Source organism: Vulpes lagopus, chromosome 6 (assembly GCF_018345385.1).
Source record: "Vulpes lagopus strain Blue_001 chromosome 6, ASM1834538v1, whole genome shotgun sequence".
NCBI lineage: Eukaryota > Metazoa > Chordata > Mammalia > Carnivora > Canidae > Vulpes > Vulpes lagopus.
In genome coordinates, this window is record NC_054829.1 from 67,660,038 (window position 1) to 67,678,817 (window position 18,780).

At 30.9% G+C, this 18,780-nt stretch overlaps 1 protein-coding gene across 3 annotated transcripts in view; it reads left to right on the forward strand.

Annotated features, from left to right (window-relative positions):
- The window catches only part of NOVA1 (NOVA alternative splicing regulator 1), a 148,531-nt gene that overhangs the window by 118,849 nt on the left and 10,902 nt on the right, over window positions 1–18,780 (forward strand). For all 3 annotated transcript variants that reach the window (XM_041759138.1, XM_041759139.1, XM_041759141.1), the window contains one exon: window positions 3,959–4,030. In XM_041759138.1, coding sequence (XP_041615072.1) covers window positions 3,959–4,030 — 72 coding nt within the window. The remainder of the gene's footprint in view (window positions 1–3,958; window positions 4,031–18,780) is intronic.

Genomic DNA, 18,780 nt, shown 5'->3' on the forward strand with positions numbered 1-18,780 from the left:
GCTCATGTGACCCCTGCAGGAGGAAATGGCTTATGTTAAAGAATAAAAAGGAGCTTGAAAAGGCAGAGAAATTAGAGATGAGATTACTGTGATGGCTCAAAATGCCTCAGGAGTGGTGGAAAGTTCATATTTAGGGTGTTAAGATCCTAACCTATGAAGAGTGGAAGTCTGAGTAGGCAGTTTTGTCTATAATGAAAAGAATAGGAAGATTGGTTGAGGGAGGAAGTGGTTTAGAAAAGGAAAAAGTATAAGGATGTTCATTCTGAAAAATCATGATTTCTTTTAGGTAATGAAGACTATCAGTTGAAAGGTAGATAAAAGTCGTGGGATTGAGTGGCTGAGAAGAAGGATAAAGGTGCAAAATAGTAATTATGAGGAAAATAAACTATAGAATAAGTTCTGAAAGACCTGTGTGAGTTGGACACCAGTACCATATTAGTGCTGATGGGTTCCAGATAGTCCAGATGTTGGAAGAAGGGGAAGATGTTATCACCATGAAAAACCAAAGATGACAATTACATATTCACGTATTTTTTCCTTTTTTTTTTTTAAATAGAGGACTATACAGATTTTTTTAACAGAACTCAAAACACAGGTTTGGGAAAGTGATTATTTGAGTAATATTACTCAGTTAATAATAGATTTTGAATTACAATTGTGATTTGTTGTTCATTGCTGTTCTCACTATACCTATAAATATCAGAGGTTCTTAACAGTCTGTTACTGTAGATTTGCCTGGAGGTAAGCTGCATATATTACAAAGTTTATTTATAGTAATATTTTCTGGTCCAGCAACGCTTGTTACTTGTTAACAAGAACGCATTTTACAATTTGTGATCAGTTTTTAGTTCTTATTCCCAGAAGCCAAGTTATAGACCCACTTAATGTCTGTTGTTAAATCATGAATATTTTAAAACCATTTGAAAGGATTCACTGTTTTGAAATTGTAAAATACTTTGAATTTTTCTGCAGTAAGTAACTCAGCCTTCAGTCTTTAAAGTAGAATTCTTAGACAGCTAGTCAATTTGTCTAAACAAAACTATGTTATACTTTTCCATTTGAAAAGTAAATTGTGCTACAAAATGACTGCCCTTCACAATCACTATTTGATAAATGTAAAAAAAATTTTAGAGGAGAGTGTCCTTTGTACATGTTATTTATAATAACTATTTTAATATACTGTTGCTTAAATGGATATTTAGTCAGAAATTTTATTAAATGATCTTTAACTTGAAACCACTAAATTTAAATCTGTGTAGTAAGAAGGAGTAAATGTTTTGTTTATAAAATATAGGGGAACAAACATATCATTTATATTATACATTGAAATATTTCTTATGGATTCTTTGATTCTATTTTTGTTGATAAGAAAACTATCAAAGCTGTTTAAACTACTTAATAAACATTTTAAAGTAAAGGCATTATTTTAATATATTTACATTTATCTGTTAGTACAATTTTTTTGTAGCTAGTACTTTAAAATATCAACCCAAATGGAAACTCTCTGCTATCTTTTTATTGTTATAAGTAAATGGTAAAGGGAGGAGACATTTTGTGTTTAAAGTATCAAAATGAATAATAGCTACAAAACTCATTATGTGTTCATTAATTTAGGAATTTAAATGAAGAAAATATATTTAAAGACAATTTATTGTGATATTTTGATAATCTTATCCCTTGAAGCTCAAATTTATATAATTTTCACTAGTTTATTTAAAATATTAAACTTTAATTTATTATCAGATTATATTTAATAAGCAAATTTTTAATGGTTTAAAGACAATATTTTCCCTGAAGTTCAAAGCTACTGTTTTTTGTTTCTGTGAGAAAGAAATAGCATCAGAATTATTAAGGACAGTGTTGATGACTATGAGTTGTATCAGTTACTAATAATACATGTCCAGTATTTCATATATATGCCAAGCAAAAAGAAAGGGATTGAACAAATTGACAGAAGATAATATTAATCTAAGTGTCTACAAATTCTGAGCCACTTGATATTACTACTTTTACAACATCATTCTTTGCAGTGTTTCAGTACCTTATTAAGAATTCATATCTAGGACGAGGTGGGTGTCATAGTGAATATTTCAGGTTGATTTTACCCTGATGGACGTACAAGAACCCAACACATACTTAGTGCTTCTGTAGGTTAATATACTTAAATTCTAACCTATTTGGGGAGAAATGACCTCTAGATTCATTTCACATCGTTTCATGAGCAACCTCATAATCTGAGATAAGTACAGAACAGATTTTTAAATGTATGTTAACTACTCCAAGGAATTCTCTGTAATAACGTCATAACCAGTGATGGGAAAATAAAATCTTTACTATTCAATATATAGTAGTGTGAAGTCAATGATATATATTCCAGCATAAAATTGTCTGAAAAGGAAATATTAGAGCAATCTTTAATAAGTGAAAATGAAAGTCTCTCTGGAGAAATGATGGGAATCTTTTTGCAAAGAGCGAAAATAGAAAAAGGATTCGAAGATTTTGTTTCTTCTTTTATGAGGTTTTACTTCTGAAAGTAGCTCCTGTGCCCTTTTTAAATATGATTTAACAAAAGCCTTGGTTTAACTCAACATTTAGTTTTCCTCAAAGTATTTTAGGTTTTAACTTAGAAGAACCAGGAATCACTTGAGGAGCGGACTGTTTATAACATGATTTGATGTTAGAACCAATCTTACTTTTGTTACTGGAGAACAGTAAGTTAAGTAGAAGCCTGTGAATTTCTTATTCTTTCTTTTATGCACACGTGCTTTGTTCTATCCAAATCAGAACTTTTGAAATGTCAAATGAAGAAACGTGATTTTATTAAGTAATTTTATTTGCTTTTCCTGATGCTGCTGAACCTTTAAAGTTATGCTTTTGCTCATATATGAGTACTTTTGATGCATATTTATTAACATAAAATGTCCACATAGAATTGTGTTTATACTATAAAACTACCCCATTTCACCTATAAGGAAATATTATCTATTGAGGTTGCTACATAAGCAATATTATTTGCTAAGTGAAAAAATATTTTTTAAAAGAAAGAAGTTTAACATGGTACACTTCAACATTATTCTATCAAACTTGAGAAGTTTTTAAAATGTATTAATGAATTGTTCAACAAGTACATTAATGACCTCATATAGCATATTATATATAGTATGTAGAAATGTTTCAAAATGAAGTGAACAATAAGTATGATTCCTAATATTTTGTGTTTATTTTCAACACAGGCTGATGGTGCTACAACACATCTATATTAAATTTTTAGCCTTAAACATAAATGATAAAAATATGGCAATTTGTTAAAATGCTATTAATTACTTGTTTATTAATATGAGGTTAATGTTTACATTTTCAGATGGGCTCTAAATTTATTAAAAATTAATATTTTAAAAGATAATGTGCTTTAAGAATTCAGAACTACAAATTTAGTTGCTTTTAAGTATGGATCCCTAAATTTATGTGGAATCAACTTGTTGGTGATATTCAACATATTAAGTAGGTGGATGCTTTTATGCCAAAGTAAACTTCATTTCACCACTTCTTCCAATCCCGGACTGTATTCATTGATAGGAATATGACTCTTTCAGTTTTACTCATTGAATTTCTTGAATTTTTGTTTGACATCTCTTTTCCCCCAAGCAAACAAGAGGGACAGAAAAGAGATTACTATTCATGAATATGGTCAGGATACCTTTAATACTCATGTGAATTTTTATCAGTCACCACCATGATTTCAAGTCATGAATTTATTTTTACATGCTTATGCATGCATATTTACATGCATTAGTTACTTAATTAATCTTAAATTCCATTAAATTTGAATGAGTAGGAGAAAAATTTGTTCATAGGATTTTGTTCTCGTTATATTACATTTTATTTTATTTTGTTTTATTTAAATAATCAGTTTAAGGCTTTTAAAGGTTGATTTGCTCCTGAACTGCTTTGTTCCCAGACATTGCCATCTTCCCCAACTACCACCAAGTCCTCTCCATCTGATCCCATGACCACCTCCAGAGCTAATCAGGTACAGTATCATCCTGTCATCTACACCATACTTTTCACGGGTGATTGCCTGCACACTGGAGAAAAAGATAATGGTGGGTTAAGGATGTATTCGTTCATTCACATATGTGCACCATGATCAGATTCCAAATAACCTGAGAAAGAAATATCAATTATTCCTGAAAATTTATATGCATTTTTTAACTTACATACAAAAATATATTCAGATGATAGACTCCTTGAATTTTGGATTTTCCCTTAAAATTATGACTTTATGGAGCTCTGTGGGTTATTTATTGAGTCACTGTTTATAATCTCCATTATTGTTTCTTCCTAGGATTACTGATATATAAGTTAAGAATATCATATATGTAAAAATGTATAAATATGACTTATTGAGCAAAGGTATATCTTTAAAAGTGAATGCATTTTCATTTGTTTTTTATTTCAGACATGCCTTACTATGTAAACAATTCTCACTTTCAATGAAAAACATTTCTAGCAATCTAAAAATAACAGAAAATTGGTGTTTGTTATAATTTTAATTCTGTTTTACAACTTAGGAAATGGTATTATTTTCTCTCATTTAATACAAGCATTTTCTTTGGTAGAGTGGCAAACTTTGCAATTAGAAATATATTAGTTTGATTTGATGATTGTTTTGGTACTAAATATTTGTAGGTCATTTTTCAAAACTGTAGTTATTTTTGGCACATTTAAGTATATTATCTAAACTATTTTATGTAATTCAGAGCCATACTGTACTTGACAAATGTTGAAAAATATATTCATTAAAATGATTAAACACATTTTCATTTTGTCTGAGTTGAGCTTCATTTAGGTGACAGATGTTATTTTCTTTAATATTTCCACTTTTTCTCTAATACAAAGCCTTATGGTATTATTCAGTTATCAAACAAAAGCTTATCTTGTAAATATATTTTTCTTATAATTGATCAATAAATTATTAACTTTGAACTATATTTGCTAACTATATTAAATGTGCCTTTTGCATGTAATCTAAGACTATCAGAATTATTTTGCTTATTTATTGAGTCAAATACTTTTGCAGCCTCAGGAAAAATATTAAAATAATAGCTGGAAGCAAAACTAACATAGGGTATTATGTTATTCTATAGTAGGAGCTTGATTTTCATGTTATGCATTCCCTTTAGACAAACCTACTTTATAATACTCACATTTTAACCCCAATAAATTAGTTAAAATACTACACATCTCTAGTGATGAATCCCAGCACTTCTAGTTGAAAGAAATGATACAACGTAAGGTGAGAATGAAGCTTGTAATATTAATCCATGAGATTAAAAAGTATTTATATATTTTCTCTATATTTACCTTATCTCTTAAATGAACTTTAATTACATGATATAGAAAACTGTTGGAACAAGTAACTTTATTGTTTTAATATTTCTCTTGTACCTTATTCTTTATTTCCCAAACAAAAATAAGACAAATGAGTGCAGCAGCATTAAAAAAAATAAAATAAAATAAAATAAAACTAAGGAGTTTTCTCAATGTACAATGTAAACAATCCTGGATCTGAAAAGAAAAACTATCTCAATAATTTTGTCTTTGAAGTTAGATTTGTATTTTATTTATTTTCTTTGAACACGAGAATTTTTATTAAATGATTTCTTTAAAAGGCTAATTTATACATTGGAGCTTACTAATATTTTTACCATCTAGATATCATACTGTATCCACCTCTGCCAATTCTAATAGTTTTCTGTTTGAAATTCATTGTGATTTCATACTTGTCCACTATACTCAGTTATATTTGTTAAATATATTTTATTTATATTTTGAATTCTTCTGTTTTTATGCAAACAAGCATAATATCTCCTGGATAACATGAGGCAAAATATAAAAGAAGAACCAAACAAGATTCTTAAATTTATTAAAGGAATTGTAGTCATCACCCATCCTTATGTAGTTTGTAATCATTTTATTCCCTCAGTATTTCCCAGTAGATTCAAATTCACACTCTGTTAGCATAGATCTGTAAAGCTAACCAAGATAGAAAAATGGGTTCCAATATGATAATCTTAAAATCTCCATAATTAAAATGAACATTTAAAACTATAAGAAAATTACTTTTATGTATTACAACTAATATGGTACTCTGTATATAAACTACCAAACTATAAACTTTATTCCTTGTGAACTTTTATAAAACAATATAAATATATATAAATATATACAAAATGTATATATATATAATATGTCCAATTGATTGTGTTATTTTCATCAATAACAACTAAATGAGTTATGATTGAGTTCTGTTTTCAGAATAGTTTGTCTATGTTACAATGATGTCCCATTGTCACCATAATATGATAAAAAGGTCTGAGGAACTACTAATACGCAAAAAACCCAAAAGTAAAAAAGCAAAGAAAATACACTGAGGAGTAAGTTTTATTGCAGTTTCAAAATTCAAAAACTTTTTCTATTCTTTTAAAAATGATTATGTGTTTCAGTACATACTAAATTTTAGTTTTTCTGCTCTCCTGTTTATACAGGTCAGACTATTTCCACAGATCAGACTGGCAGATTATAACTACAGTGTTGAGGGTCTATAATAATTTTCCCCTGAAAACTGAAGGACTATCATATGAGAAGTCCTGCAGAATGATAGTTACAAGTCAAAACTGGTGCCAAATTGCTTATGATCCAAATCCTTGTTCTGGCACTTATTTGCTGAGTAAATTGGGTTTTCACTTTCCCCTTTTGTGAAATTAAAATAACAATAGCATCTCATAGTGTTTGAAGAAAAAAAGAAATTCATCGTGTTACAGTGTCTAGAATGTGATGTTAACCTTAAATGATAGTTTATGTTTATTTAATTTATTTTTTCTAAAGTATCTTATAAGTGATATGAAAAAGAAAGTATTCTTTAAGGTGGTAAATAACATGTAGCTTATGAAAACTGAGTTTTATCTTTAAAGAAGGATTCTCAGATACTAGTTGCTGAGAATCTAACTGCTTTTTTAACTCCAAAATATTTCTGTAATAGAAGTCTCTACATGCTTTTTAAGATAGTTTAAACTATTCTAGTTATTTTCTTCTCTAGTGAGAGTACTAAGTTTTGTGTTGTCTAATGATAAAGCAAATTGCTATTATTTCCCTAATGAGAAAGAAAAGTTAGGACTTTTTTTTGCATGTATTGCCTATTATGAGGTGCAACATTGAAATTTCTTATATATGGAATTGTAAATATGAAGCAAATAAAAAGATACAATAAATATAATTAGATGCTTTAAGCAATGTGTTTTCAAAAAACTTATAAAGAAATTAAAAAGCAATGAGTAAAAAAAAAAGCAATGAGTTGGGTTTGATCATCAGTTCTAAGTTAATATTACGTTTCTCAGTCACTTCAAAATTCAACAAAATGGTTTTGTTAATCAGTTAGTGGTGCCAAAAATTAAATTCCACCCTTAATTTTAGGTTCCTGATTGTCAGCTCTCCTGGGATTCTTCATGACAAGTAAAAAGAAAAATAATGATTGCAGAAATATGTGCTTTATTGACATTTGTTTGTTTACTGATAAATTTGATACTATATACCAAAATATAATAAAACATAAAAATAGGCAACTCATATGTTGCACCCCTTTGTTATAGTTTCCAAAGATCAAGAGTCTAGGCACTGCTTCACTGAGTTCTATGTTCGTAGTCTCACAAAACTGCAATCAAAGTGTCAGTTGGAGGAGTACATTCTCATCTAGAAGCTTGACTGGAGCCTAATCTGCTTTAAAGTGGATCCAGGTTGATGGTAGCATTTAGTTCCTTGTGGTTGTCTGACTGAGACCCTGACTTCTTACTGTTTGTTGGCAAGAGGCAACCGTCATATTCTAGATTGACCCTCTCTACAGTAGGTACTTTGCACCATGGCTATTTTCATCCTGCAAAGCCAGCAGAAGAATCTTTCTCCAGTGTGTGCCAGCAAGATGGAGTTTAATCACAGGAGTGACTTCTTACCACCTTTGCCATACAATATAACCTAACCTCAGTACTGACATTCCATCTTTTTGCCACATTCTGTTGATTAGAATCAAGTCACAATTTTCACCCTCATTCACATGGAGGGAATTGCACAAAATGTAGCACCAAGGAGGCAGAGATCATGGGGCCAATCTAAAAATTCCTCTATCAAACCTTCTAATATCTCTTACTCCATCCTCACTCCCAACTGACAACCTTACTCCTACTTTACTGAGAAAATTGAAACAATCAAAAGAAAACGTCCACAAACTCACACCAACACATCTACTTACTGAGCCAGTATTTATACCCACATATTCTACATTCTCTTCTATTATCTTACCTTCTACGTAAAGCCAGTAATTTTAGCTATACATTAAATCTCATCCTTTTTCCTTAGTCAAGGAAATTCCTTCAGTAGTTCTATCTTCTTTCTCCTTTAACTTTCATGATTTTTGTCTCTGTGGACATATTCCCATAGCATACATATATGTCTTTTTTCTCCCATCTTAAATGACAAAATTTCTTTTTATCCCACTTCTCCCACCAGCTAATGCCCTACGCCTTATACTCCTTTGTAGCAAAATTCACAAATTATTTTCTCTACTGTTTTCCAATATCCCTCTTCCCATTCTTTCTTAAATCCACTCCAGGAAGATTTTTGCCTTCATTCCACCATAACTGTGTTTGCCAAGGACACCAGAGATGACCAAACTGCTAATTCCAGTTGTCTGTTCTTAATCCACATGTTACTTGACCTATCCATGGTATTTGTCATGATTTATCATTTCCATTTCCTTGATATACTTTCTTTACTTGATTTCCAGGATATTTTACACTCATGATTTATTTCCTACATCATACGATATACTGTCTCAGAATCCTTTGCTAGTTCCTCTTCTCATCCCACTTAATGTTGGGAATGCCCCATGTCTTAATAGTTGAGATGACCTCTGGGTTCATACTTTTCTTTCTCCTCATCTAATACCATGGCTTTCATATGCTGACAACCTGCAAAATTTATGTCTTCAGTGTGAGGCAGGTTTCCTATGAACCAATGAAGCTTAATTAAGCCTTAAGATTTCTCACCTCCACAAACTTATTACAAGATGCTATACCTAATTTTATGTTCAAAATTTTGAATATATTTCCCAGAGATGTCCCTTAAAATTCAGATTCCACATAACTTGGTACTTCTCTCTAATCCAGATATCACAATGAAATGATAGACTGTATTCAATTTTCCATGCAGAAGTTTCCACTTTCATATCTAATGGACATCTTAAATTCAACAATCCAAAAACTATCCCAAGCCTGCTCCATCTATATCCCCCTTTACTATCTCAGTAGAAGACAATGCTATATACATATAAACATATATATATACATATATATACACATATAAACATATATATACATATAAACAATTTGTTTATATACATCCACTTGCTTAGACCAGAAATCTTGGTTTCACCTCATTTATTTCTTTTGTACCCCAAATCCAGTTCCTATAAGAAATAATAGTGACTCTACTTTTAAAAAAGCATATACAATCTTAATCACTTCTCATTACATCTGCTGCTACCTTAGTCCAAGCATGAATTATTGCAACAGCTTCCTTGTAGAGTTTCCTGCCTTTCTCCTCTTGGTCTCCAAAAGTCTTTTCTCCACAAACTTTGTATTCCTTTTAAAATGTATCAGTCTTTTTTTTTTTCCTTTGCCTATACCTGTAATAGTTGCCCATTTCACTCACTAAAACACAAAATCACCAAAATAATACCCATTAACTTACAAGATCTGGCCCTTGTCACATTACGTCTTTCACTTCATTTCCTACCTCACGTCCTCATTCACTCTGCCACAGCCAAATTGACCTGCTTGCTTTTCCTTGAAGGCATTAGGCATGGTCTAGCCTCAGTATTTTGCTCTTGCTTTTCTCTCTCTCTCTGCATGAAATTCTTTATCTCAGATCTACTTGGCTAATACCTTTATAGCTCTCAAATCTTAGTTCAGAATTCACCTTCTCAATAAGACCTACTTGACCACCCTATATAAAACTACAAACTGGCCTACCCCTTCTTTTAGTACTCCTGTGTTTTTTCCATCACCTCATAGAATACCATATACTTTGTGTATTGTCATATTTGCTGTGTATTGTCTCTCTCCCTTTTCTAGAAAGTAAGTTGCATGAGAACAAGGATCTTTGTTTTATTATCTCATGTATCAAAAGCACTAATCTGGAACATAATAGGTTCTCAGTAAATATTTGTTGAATGACTAGTATTAGGAGGAAAAATAGGCTTATAGCCTATATGTTTAAAACTGTTTATTTTTGAAAATCCCTCAAATGACATTTTCAGCATAAGTTCTTTAAAAGTATAAACCAACTGGATAAAGTGTGCTTTTAAAATTTTTATTACTTAAGTATAGTTGATATACAATGTTTCAGGTGCTCAACATGGTGATTGGAAATTCTATGAAAAATGGAGTTACAGTTGTTACCATAGACCATAGAATGTTATTACAATACTATTGGCCCTATTCCCTATGCTGTACTTTTCATCTCTGTGACTCATTTATTCTATAACTGGAAGTGTGTAGTTCTAAATCCTCTTCACCTATTTCACCTGTTCTTCCACCTCCCTCTTTCTGGAAACACCAGTTTGTTCTCTGGATTTATGTGTTTCTGTATTGAATAAAAAGGTTAAGTGAAAGGGACATAGCCTTATTCAGACTTCTGTTTTACTCAGAATACAGTTTGAAAGCCAGTCAAGCTTTTATCTCTTACCTCAATTGTTCTAATTCTCCAACCATCAAAATTAATTTTCATATCCTTCAGTGTTTGTGTGTGTGTGTGTGCACGCGCATGCACATGAAATGTCAGAAGTGTTCGTTAAAAGTGTATTTAAGAAAGTTCTAGAAAAACAGTGAAATCAAAATGTTCTTTGTAAGTGACCTTACTGATTTTACTATATACGTTGGAGTTTATATACTTTGCTTACTACTAAGTAGAGCCTTATGAAATTACCAATATTAAAGAAATCACTAATATTTGAGCACAGTTTCTTAATGTATATTATATACATATCAAAATCTTCAAACTCCCAAGAATAAATTGAACCAAAAAAGCATAAGAACCCCTATTAAGAGAATGTACAGTTTTCAGAAAAGTACATAAAACACTTCCTTAATGAATTGACTTAAAATAATTTTGGAAGAGAAAATTTAATGTAGAAATATCAATACTTTTAAAGTAAGATGCAAATGTACTGTAATTTTCTTCCAAATTTTTTTTGGTTTTGTGGGAGAAACAAAGGCAAGTGATTTTAATATTCATATGAAAAATAAGTGCCTAAGAATTACCATAGGGCTATTAATAAAAAGAATTATGAAGGAAAATAATAAAAAGAATTATCAAGAAAAGTAATATTTTGTGAGATGACATACTTCACTCAGTATTAAAATTTACTATAAAGCTATCATAATAAAAAGAATGTGGAATTAACACAAAGTTAGCCAGTGAAACATAATAGAGATTTCAGAAATCCAAGTACATTTGAAAATTTAAGTATTTTATTATATATTAAGAAAGGTAGTATCACTTAGGGGTTAAGAGAACTGTGATCTGGAGTCCTAATTCCCTGGCTTCAAATCAAATCTTTGCCACTTCCTAATTTTCTTATTTGAGGGCCAAGATTATGAAAAGGCACTTTACAGAAGAGGAAATGAAAATATCCAATGAACATATGAAAGCATGTTTAACCTCAAGAGGCATCAAGGAAATATTAACATCACAAGATTATACTTTTTTTTAACAATTAGATAGACTTCTATGTGTGTTAATAATACCCATATATTGGGAACACGAAAGTCTGTGTGTATGTGCATGCATTTGTTTATAAATTAAAAGTGCTGGCACAGATATAGGAAATAATCATTCTTATACGATGTTGATGTAAGAAATGTTACAAAATTGCAGCATTTGAGATTCTATCCAGTAAAACTTAAAGCACCAATACATAGGAATATAGAGACAAGGATGTGTATATCACAGTATTATTTGCACTGGCAAAAGTTAGGAAACAGCCTGACCTCTTAACAGGAGAGTAACTGAATAAATTATGGTATTGCAGAATATTATGTGGTGAAGCTATTAAAAGTAATGAGTTAGAGCCTCATAAATTGGCCTAGAATAGTGTTTGTAATATATTATCTAAAGAATATTAAGCTGGTAAGAAACATATGGCCCTATGTTTAATAGTCAAAAAACATCTTGAGTTCATGTATCATCAGGGTGATGACAAGAAATATGAACATTTTTAACTTATTCTGTTATATCTCTACTTTGTTTTTAAAATCTTAACTATGAGAATGTAAAACAAGATGGAGAAAATAATGACTTCAGTTGTGGTATATACTCCGCTTTTAAGAATATAAAGTGGGAATTTCCCAAGAGGAAAATTGGACTGTCTTTGACATTATATATCTGTTTGAGCTACTTGGTTCCTTCTTTTTCTAGTTGCGGATTGCTTTATTGAGGATTTTCAAGAAGGGTCATGAGAAAGGGTTCAGGCCTGGAAGAGGCACTTAATGACTATAAAGAAATGAAAACTTTCATATTTTAAAGTTATGTCAAATTAAATGATTGATATTTGTGATAGTTTTCTTCATTCTTCCTTAATTCATCTCTCAAAGGTTCTCAGTCCTAGCTTCAATCAAAATTACCTATGGAGATACTTATTTAACAGGGCTAGCACAAGATTGGACGTCTATATTTAAAGAGCTAGAGAAATGCTTTCTGAAGCTGTTTACTGTATGAAAACTGCATCGTAGTTGACTCAAATCATGATGATTGTGTCCTATACAATGCTGCTTCTCTCAAACTTTATCAAGACTTTTTTCATAAGATAACACACTTTATCTGAAAATTATTAAAGAAAAAATACTTGATTCGTGCAAAAGCTGAAGGGTAGGTATTAGGTTCAGCATTGAGAATGGTAGAATTTACTAACTAGTATAATTTAAATCTGAAGGGTTATTATACAAAGGATGATTATCTTTTCAGATACCAGTAGTAGCCTTTGACGATTATCAGGTATGTTTAGGAGTTCTCTTACCTTGGGGATCTTTATATGCAGATTACAGTAATATTTTTTAAGATGATTTAGCAATACTCTTGCTCAAAATTATGGAAAAGGATTAAATGAGTACTTCCTGACCATATTCATTCCATTGCAAACTTCTAAGTTTGTTAGTTTGCTATACCGTAGATAGTGTTCTTCACACCCAGTGTTGGGATAAATCAGAGGACAAGTTAAGAATTGCTGCTGAAAGCACATAATTTATATTTTCATAGCATGCTATATGGTAAATACCAGATTATATGACCTTCCAAAGTCCCTTTTGAGGTATGATTTCATCTGAGGATATATTCATGTTTGTGATAAGTCTCGGGTTTTTCAGTTATTTTGATTGAAGAAAGTGACAGATTTGTAATACTCTGTCTTTCTGGACTACCTCCTAGGTAAAGGTGGTTTATGTATCTCATCAACGTTTTCCTTGCAGTCGTGGCTATAGTACTTCTTACACCACAGCATGTTCTCTAGACAGAACGTTATACATGCATTTAGATAGAAGCTCTTAATGCTCTTTATTCCAGAATGTGTATCAGTCTTCTTCTTTTTTTTTTTAAAGATTTTATTTATTCATAGAGACAGAGAGAGAGAGAGAGAGAGGCAGAGACACAGGCAAAGGGAGAAGCAGGCTCCATACAGGGAGCTTCACATGGGACTGGATCCTGGGTCTCCAGGATCACACCCCAGGCTGCAGGAGGCGCTAAACCGCTGTGCCACAGAGGCTGCCCTGTATCAGTTTTCTTGCTGTGTGTGTGTGTATGTGTACAGCTCAATAGAATTTTTTTCTAATCTTTCAAATAAAGCCATATAAAAGGGATTGTTATCAAGCTTATTTTCAACATTTTAATTTTCTTTTTACAATCATTAGAAATAGGAATGAATGTCTTTACACGTTCTTTCAAACAAGAGTAGTTTTGCCAGATTAGAGAATTTGATTCCTGCTCACTATAGAATAAAAAATTACTTCTCCTTGTTGGCTTTTCTAATTTTTTATCTTTGATTAAGGAATATTCTAGGAGATGCTAAGTTGATGTTTTACATCTTCTCTTCTGAACCTAATGGCTTTATAATTCATTTTATTAAGCATTTGATTTAGCTATTGTTTTTTTCTTCAATTAGATGATAGTTTTTTCACTTAATCTTTGAAAATATTTTTTGAAAAAGGAAATATTCTATTTCATTAACTAACTGCAAATTGTTTTTAGCCAAATAATAGAAGTTATAAAAGTAATGTATTATTTATGATTAATTAAATATTAGAAGTGAACCTTTTCAGTCCATATATAGGGGAAGAGCTTATTTTTGTGACTAATAATAAAGTTTGTTAAGCTACAGACATTATTCTGTAGCCTTATGTTTAGTTAGTATTTGTTTATCCCAAGTGTTAATCAAATAATAATTCGTGAAATTTTCATTTTCTTAACAATAGTCATTTGTGACAGTAAATTATCAAACTTTACGAGTAAGATTCTGAACTGCAAACATGTATTATGGCTTCAGAAAAATAGTTGATAAAAACTAAATATAAGAAATGTGGTATTAGCATGATTAGTAAATCTAAAATACCTGCAAGCACTGACATTTGATTTCAGTAATATCTTAAATCATGTAAGAAATATGGCACATCAGTCTTTTCAAACATAGTTGAGACATTTATTTCTAAAAATATCTAATTAGTTTGGTTATATCATGGTGTGTCAAATCAATCCATGAATAAACTCAGAATTTTAAAAGGCTTTAAATTCCAAAATTACCTTTGTGGTTTTTGTGAACAGGCATTTATTTTAATTACATGATTCTTATTTAAAACTGTTATTTTAAAGTTCATTATCTTAAAATTTAAAAGAATATTCTAAATCTCCTTTCTCTCATTTCTCAGCTAATTTTATAATATAAATTTCAATATTAAGTAGTCTTTATGATATCATCTAACTGTAACCTTCGTAAGGGTGAGATCTTATCCTTTTTATTCACTTCTATAAAATCTTCAATATCTGGAACAGTACATAGTATATAATAGGCACTGAATAAATAATTGTGTAGTGAATAGCAGAAATGTACTAAAACTATTTTAAATAAATTATTTTGCTTTTTTTTTGTATTTTTTTATTGGAATTCAATTTGCCAACATATAGCATAACAACCAGCGCTCATCCGTTTATTTTGCTTTTGCAGGATTTATTTATTCAGCATCCTAATTTGGGAGTAATTTTTTTATTTCCTTTTGTTACATTGCTTTTAAAATAATAAAATAAGGGAAAAGTTTTTATGGTAAAGGAAAAAAACACACCTGAAATTCAGCCTCTATTATTCCTGTCATTTGTTTTACCTGCATATAATTTTACACTATTTAATCCAAACCAAACACATTTATATATATTTTAGGATTTTGTGTTATTTTCCACATTATTTTACAACTGCATATAGTGCCTGTGCACTGTTCTGTGCGTATGTTGTTTTCTGTGTTTTGGATTATTTCCCAGAAGGATCACAAAAAGAGAGAAACTAAGGTAAAGATTATGCTCATTTTATAACTTAATGTATACTATAGTGTGATCTCCAAAAGGCAATATACTGCCCTACATTTCTTTTTAAGAAAGAGACCAGTCCTGGTTCACTTTTTTTTATTGATTAATTTTGCTGATCTACTTTGAAAATTTTTTATTGATTTTAGCAGGGTATTTTCTTGTCAAACACAATTCTTTACTGTTCACTGTTTAATGAATTATTTACTTTCACCATCTCCTAGACTACCCTATCCATTCCTGTTGCTTTACGTAATTATCTCGGTGTTAACTCTCAAATTTCCTCTGATCTCTGGACCTACTTGGTATCACCACTTAGATGTCTGATGGGGATTTCAAACTTAAAATATCCAAAACAATTCTTGATTCCCTCTATCCTATCTCTTGTCCCTTTTTATCATTCACTTCCATGAACACAGTCCCTACTTTAATGTTCATAGCTATTTTTCACTTTTTTAAAAAAATATTTTATTTATTTATTCATAAGAGACACAGAGAGAGAAGCAGAGAACACAGGCAGAGGGAGAAGCAGGCTCCATGCAGGGAGCCCGATGTGGCATTGGATCACTGGACTCCAGGATCACGCCCTGGGCCAAAGGCAGGCACTAAACCACTGAGCCACCCAGGCATCCCTGTTTTTCACTTTTTAAATTGACATTACAACCTTTAAAATACAAAATTAAAATCATTAGTTTTCATATTAAAAACACAAATGTTTCAAATACATTTTTTCACTAATCAGAATTACGAATACTAAACATCATATTATATATACTCTGCAAGAGCTGATCTAAGAAGAGATGGCTTAAAATAGTAATAGTAATAATAATTTCTAAGAGACTTTGGATGATTTGAAACATAGACAATGAGACAATTAGGACTTCCAGAAACTAAACCTCATTTTAGTAAAGTATATTTTAGTAAGCATTAGGATGACAGTGCTCCACATTATTTTCATCTGTAAATAAGCTGTCCTAAAGTGTTTTATCATTTACAACCCTTGTTGTTTATTTATAATTATTTGATTTCTAGTATTTTTCTCTTTTGACATAATTATGTCTAGAGTGCTTAGCGTCTTGACAGAAATAGTTAAAAGTGCTTTTCTTTTCCTTGTTCTTACCTATAAAAAGATTATTTTTCTGATTTTTCTTATACTTAAGTTTATTCCTCTCTGTAATGTGATGTGATGTATCTTTAAATTATGTAGCAGTCATCAGAAGAAATAAAAATTTCTAATAATGCTTCAAGGGGCAACATGAAATAATGTATTAAGTAAAAAATAGTTAAGTTAAACTTTATTTGCCTTTAGAAATTTCATGGGGATTATCATTCATTTTCTGTCTTCCAGAGAGACACAAAAAAGCAGTGTACAGTCTGTCATTCTCTCTCATATCTAACAGCCAGAGGGACAAGTAAAGTAAGGCCCTTTGAAAGAATATGTAAAATGAAGTACTATCTCCAAAAACCTTTTAGAGTTAATTATTCTGAGGTAAAAATGTGATTGCTTGAAGCAAGACAAGGGAGAGGAGTTAATTGCACCAGTTATGAATTGTGATTATGACTCAGTAGAACCTATCATTTTAGTCATGTTATTAATTGTTCCAGCTCATCACTTAATTAAGTAAACACAGATATATTTGTATTCTGGACTTTTAGAACCAACTTGACGACATTTCTTATGACTAAAATAGCCTAGCCACAAAACCTTAGTGAGTAAGAAACTACAAATTATCATAGAAAAACATAATCAGTGAAAATTTAATAAAAAGGCAAATAGTACATATTTAAAAATTTTATTATTATAATATTAGTGATCTTTTTCTCTTTTTTTTTACATTTTCAGGGTATATCTTTTTTCTTCTATTTATGTTTTTTATGTTTCAAGACTTATTTAAATCCCAGTTAGTTAACATAGAGTGTAATATTAGTTTCAGGTGTACAATATAGTAATTCAACACATCCATACAATTTACTTATCATAGCAAGTGTGCTTCTTAATCCCCATCACCTATTTTACTTATTCCCTCCACACACGCCCAGCCCCCTCCCCTCTGGTAACCATCAGTTCTCTATAGTTCGGAGTCCACTTCTTGGTTTGCCTGCCTCCTCTTTCTTTTCCCTTTTTTTTTGTTTGTTTGTTTCTTCAATCCCACATATGAGCAAGATCATATGATATTTGTATTTCTCTGATTTTATTTTGCTTCAGTCTAGCTCCATCCACGTCATTGCAAATGGCAAAATTTCATTCTTTTTATGGCTGAGTAATATCCCATTGTATATCTATACCACATTCCCTTGTATATCTATACCACATTCCATTGTATATCTATACCACATCTTCTTTATGCATTCATCAGTCACTGGATACATGGCTGGTTCCATAATTTGGCTATTGTAGATAATACTGCTTACTATAAACATTGGAATGCAAGAATCCTTTTGAATTAGTATTTTTGTATTCTTTGGGTAAATACCTAGTGTTGCGATTGATGGATCCTAGGGTAGTTCTATTTTTAACTTTGTGAGGAACCTCCATGCTGTTTTCCAGAGTGGTTGCACCAGTTTACATTCCCACCAACAGGGCAAGAGAGTTTCCCTTTTTCCACATCCTTGCCAACACCTGTTGTTTCTTGTGTTGTTGATTTTAGCCATTCTGACTGTTGTGAGGTGATATTGTAGTTTTGATTTGTGTTTCCCTGATGATCAGTGATGTTGAGCATCTTTTCATGCATCTGTTCATCTTCTTTGGAAAATTGTCTATTAAAATCTTCTGCCTGTTTTTAATTGAATAATTTGTTTTTTAGGTTTTGAGTGTGATAAGTTCTTTATAGATTTTTGGATATTATCTCTTTATCAAATATTTCATTTGCAAATATCTTCTCCCATTTTGTAGATTGTCTTTTAGTTCTGCTGATTGTTTCCTTTGCTATGCAGAAGCTTTTACTTTGATGAGACCCCAGTAGTTTATTTTTGCTTTTGTTCCCCTTGCCTAGAGAGATATATCTAGAAAGAAGTTGCTGTGACCCATATCAAAGAGATTACTGCCTGTGTTCTCCTCTAAGATTTTTATGGTTTCATGTCTCACGTTTAGGTCATTAATCCATTTTTTAA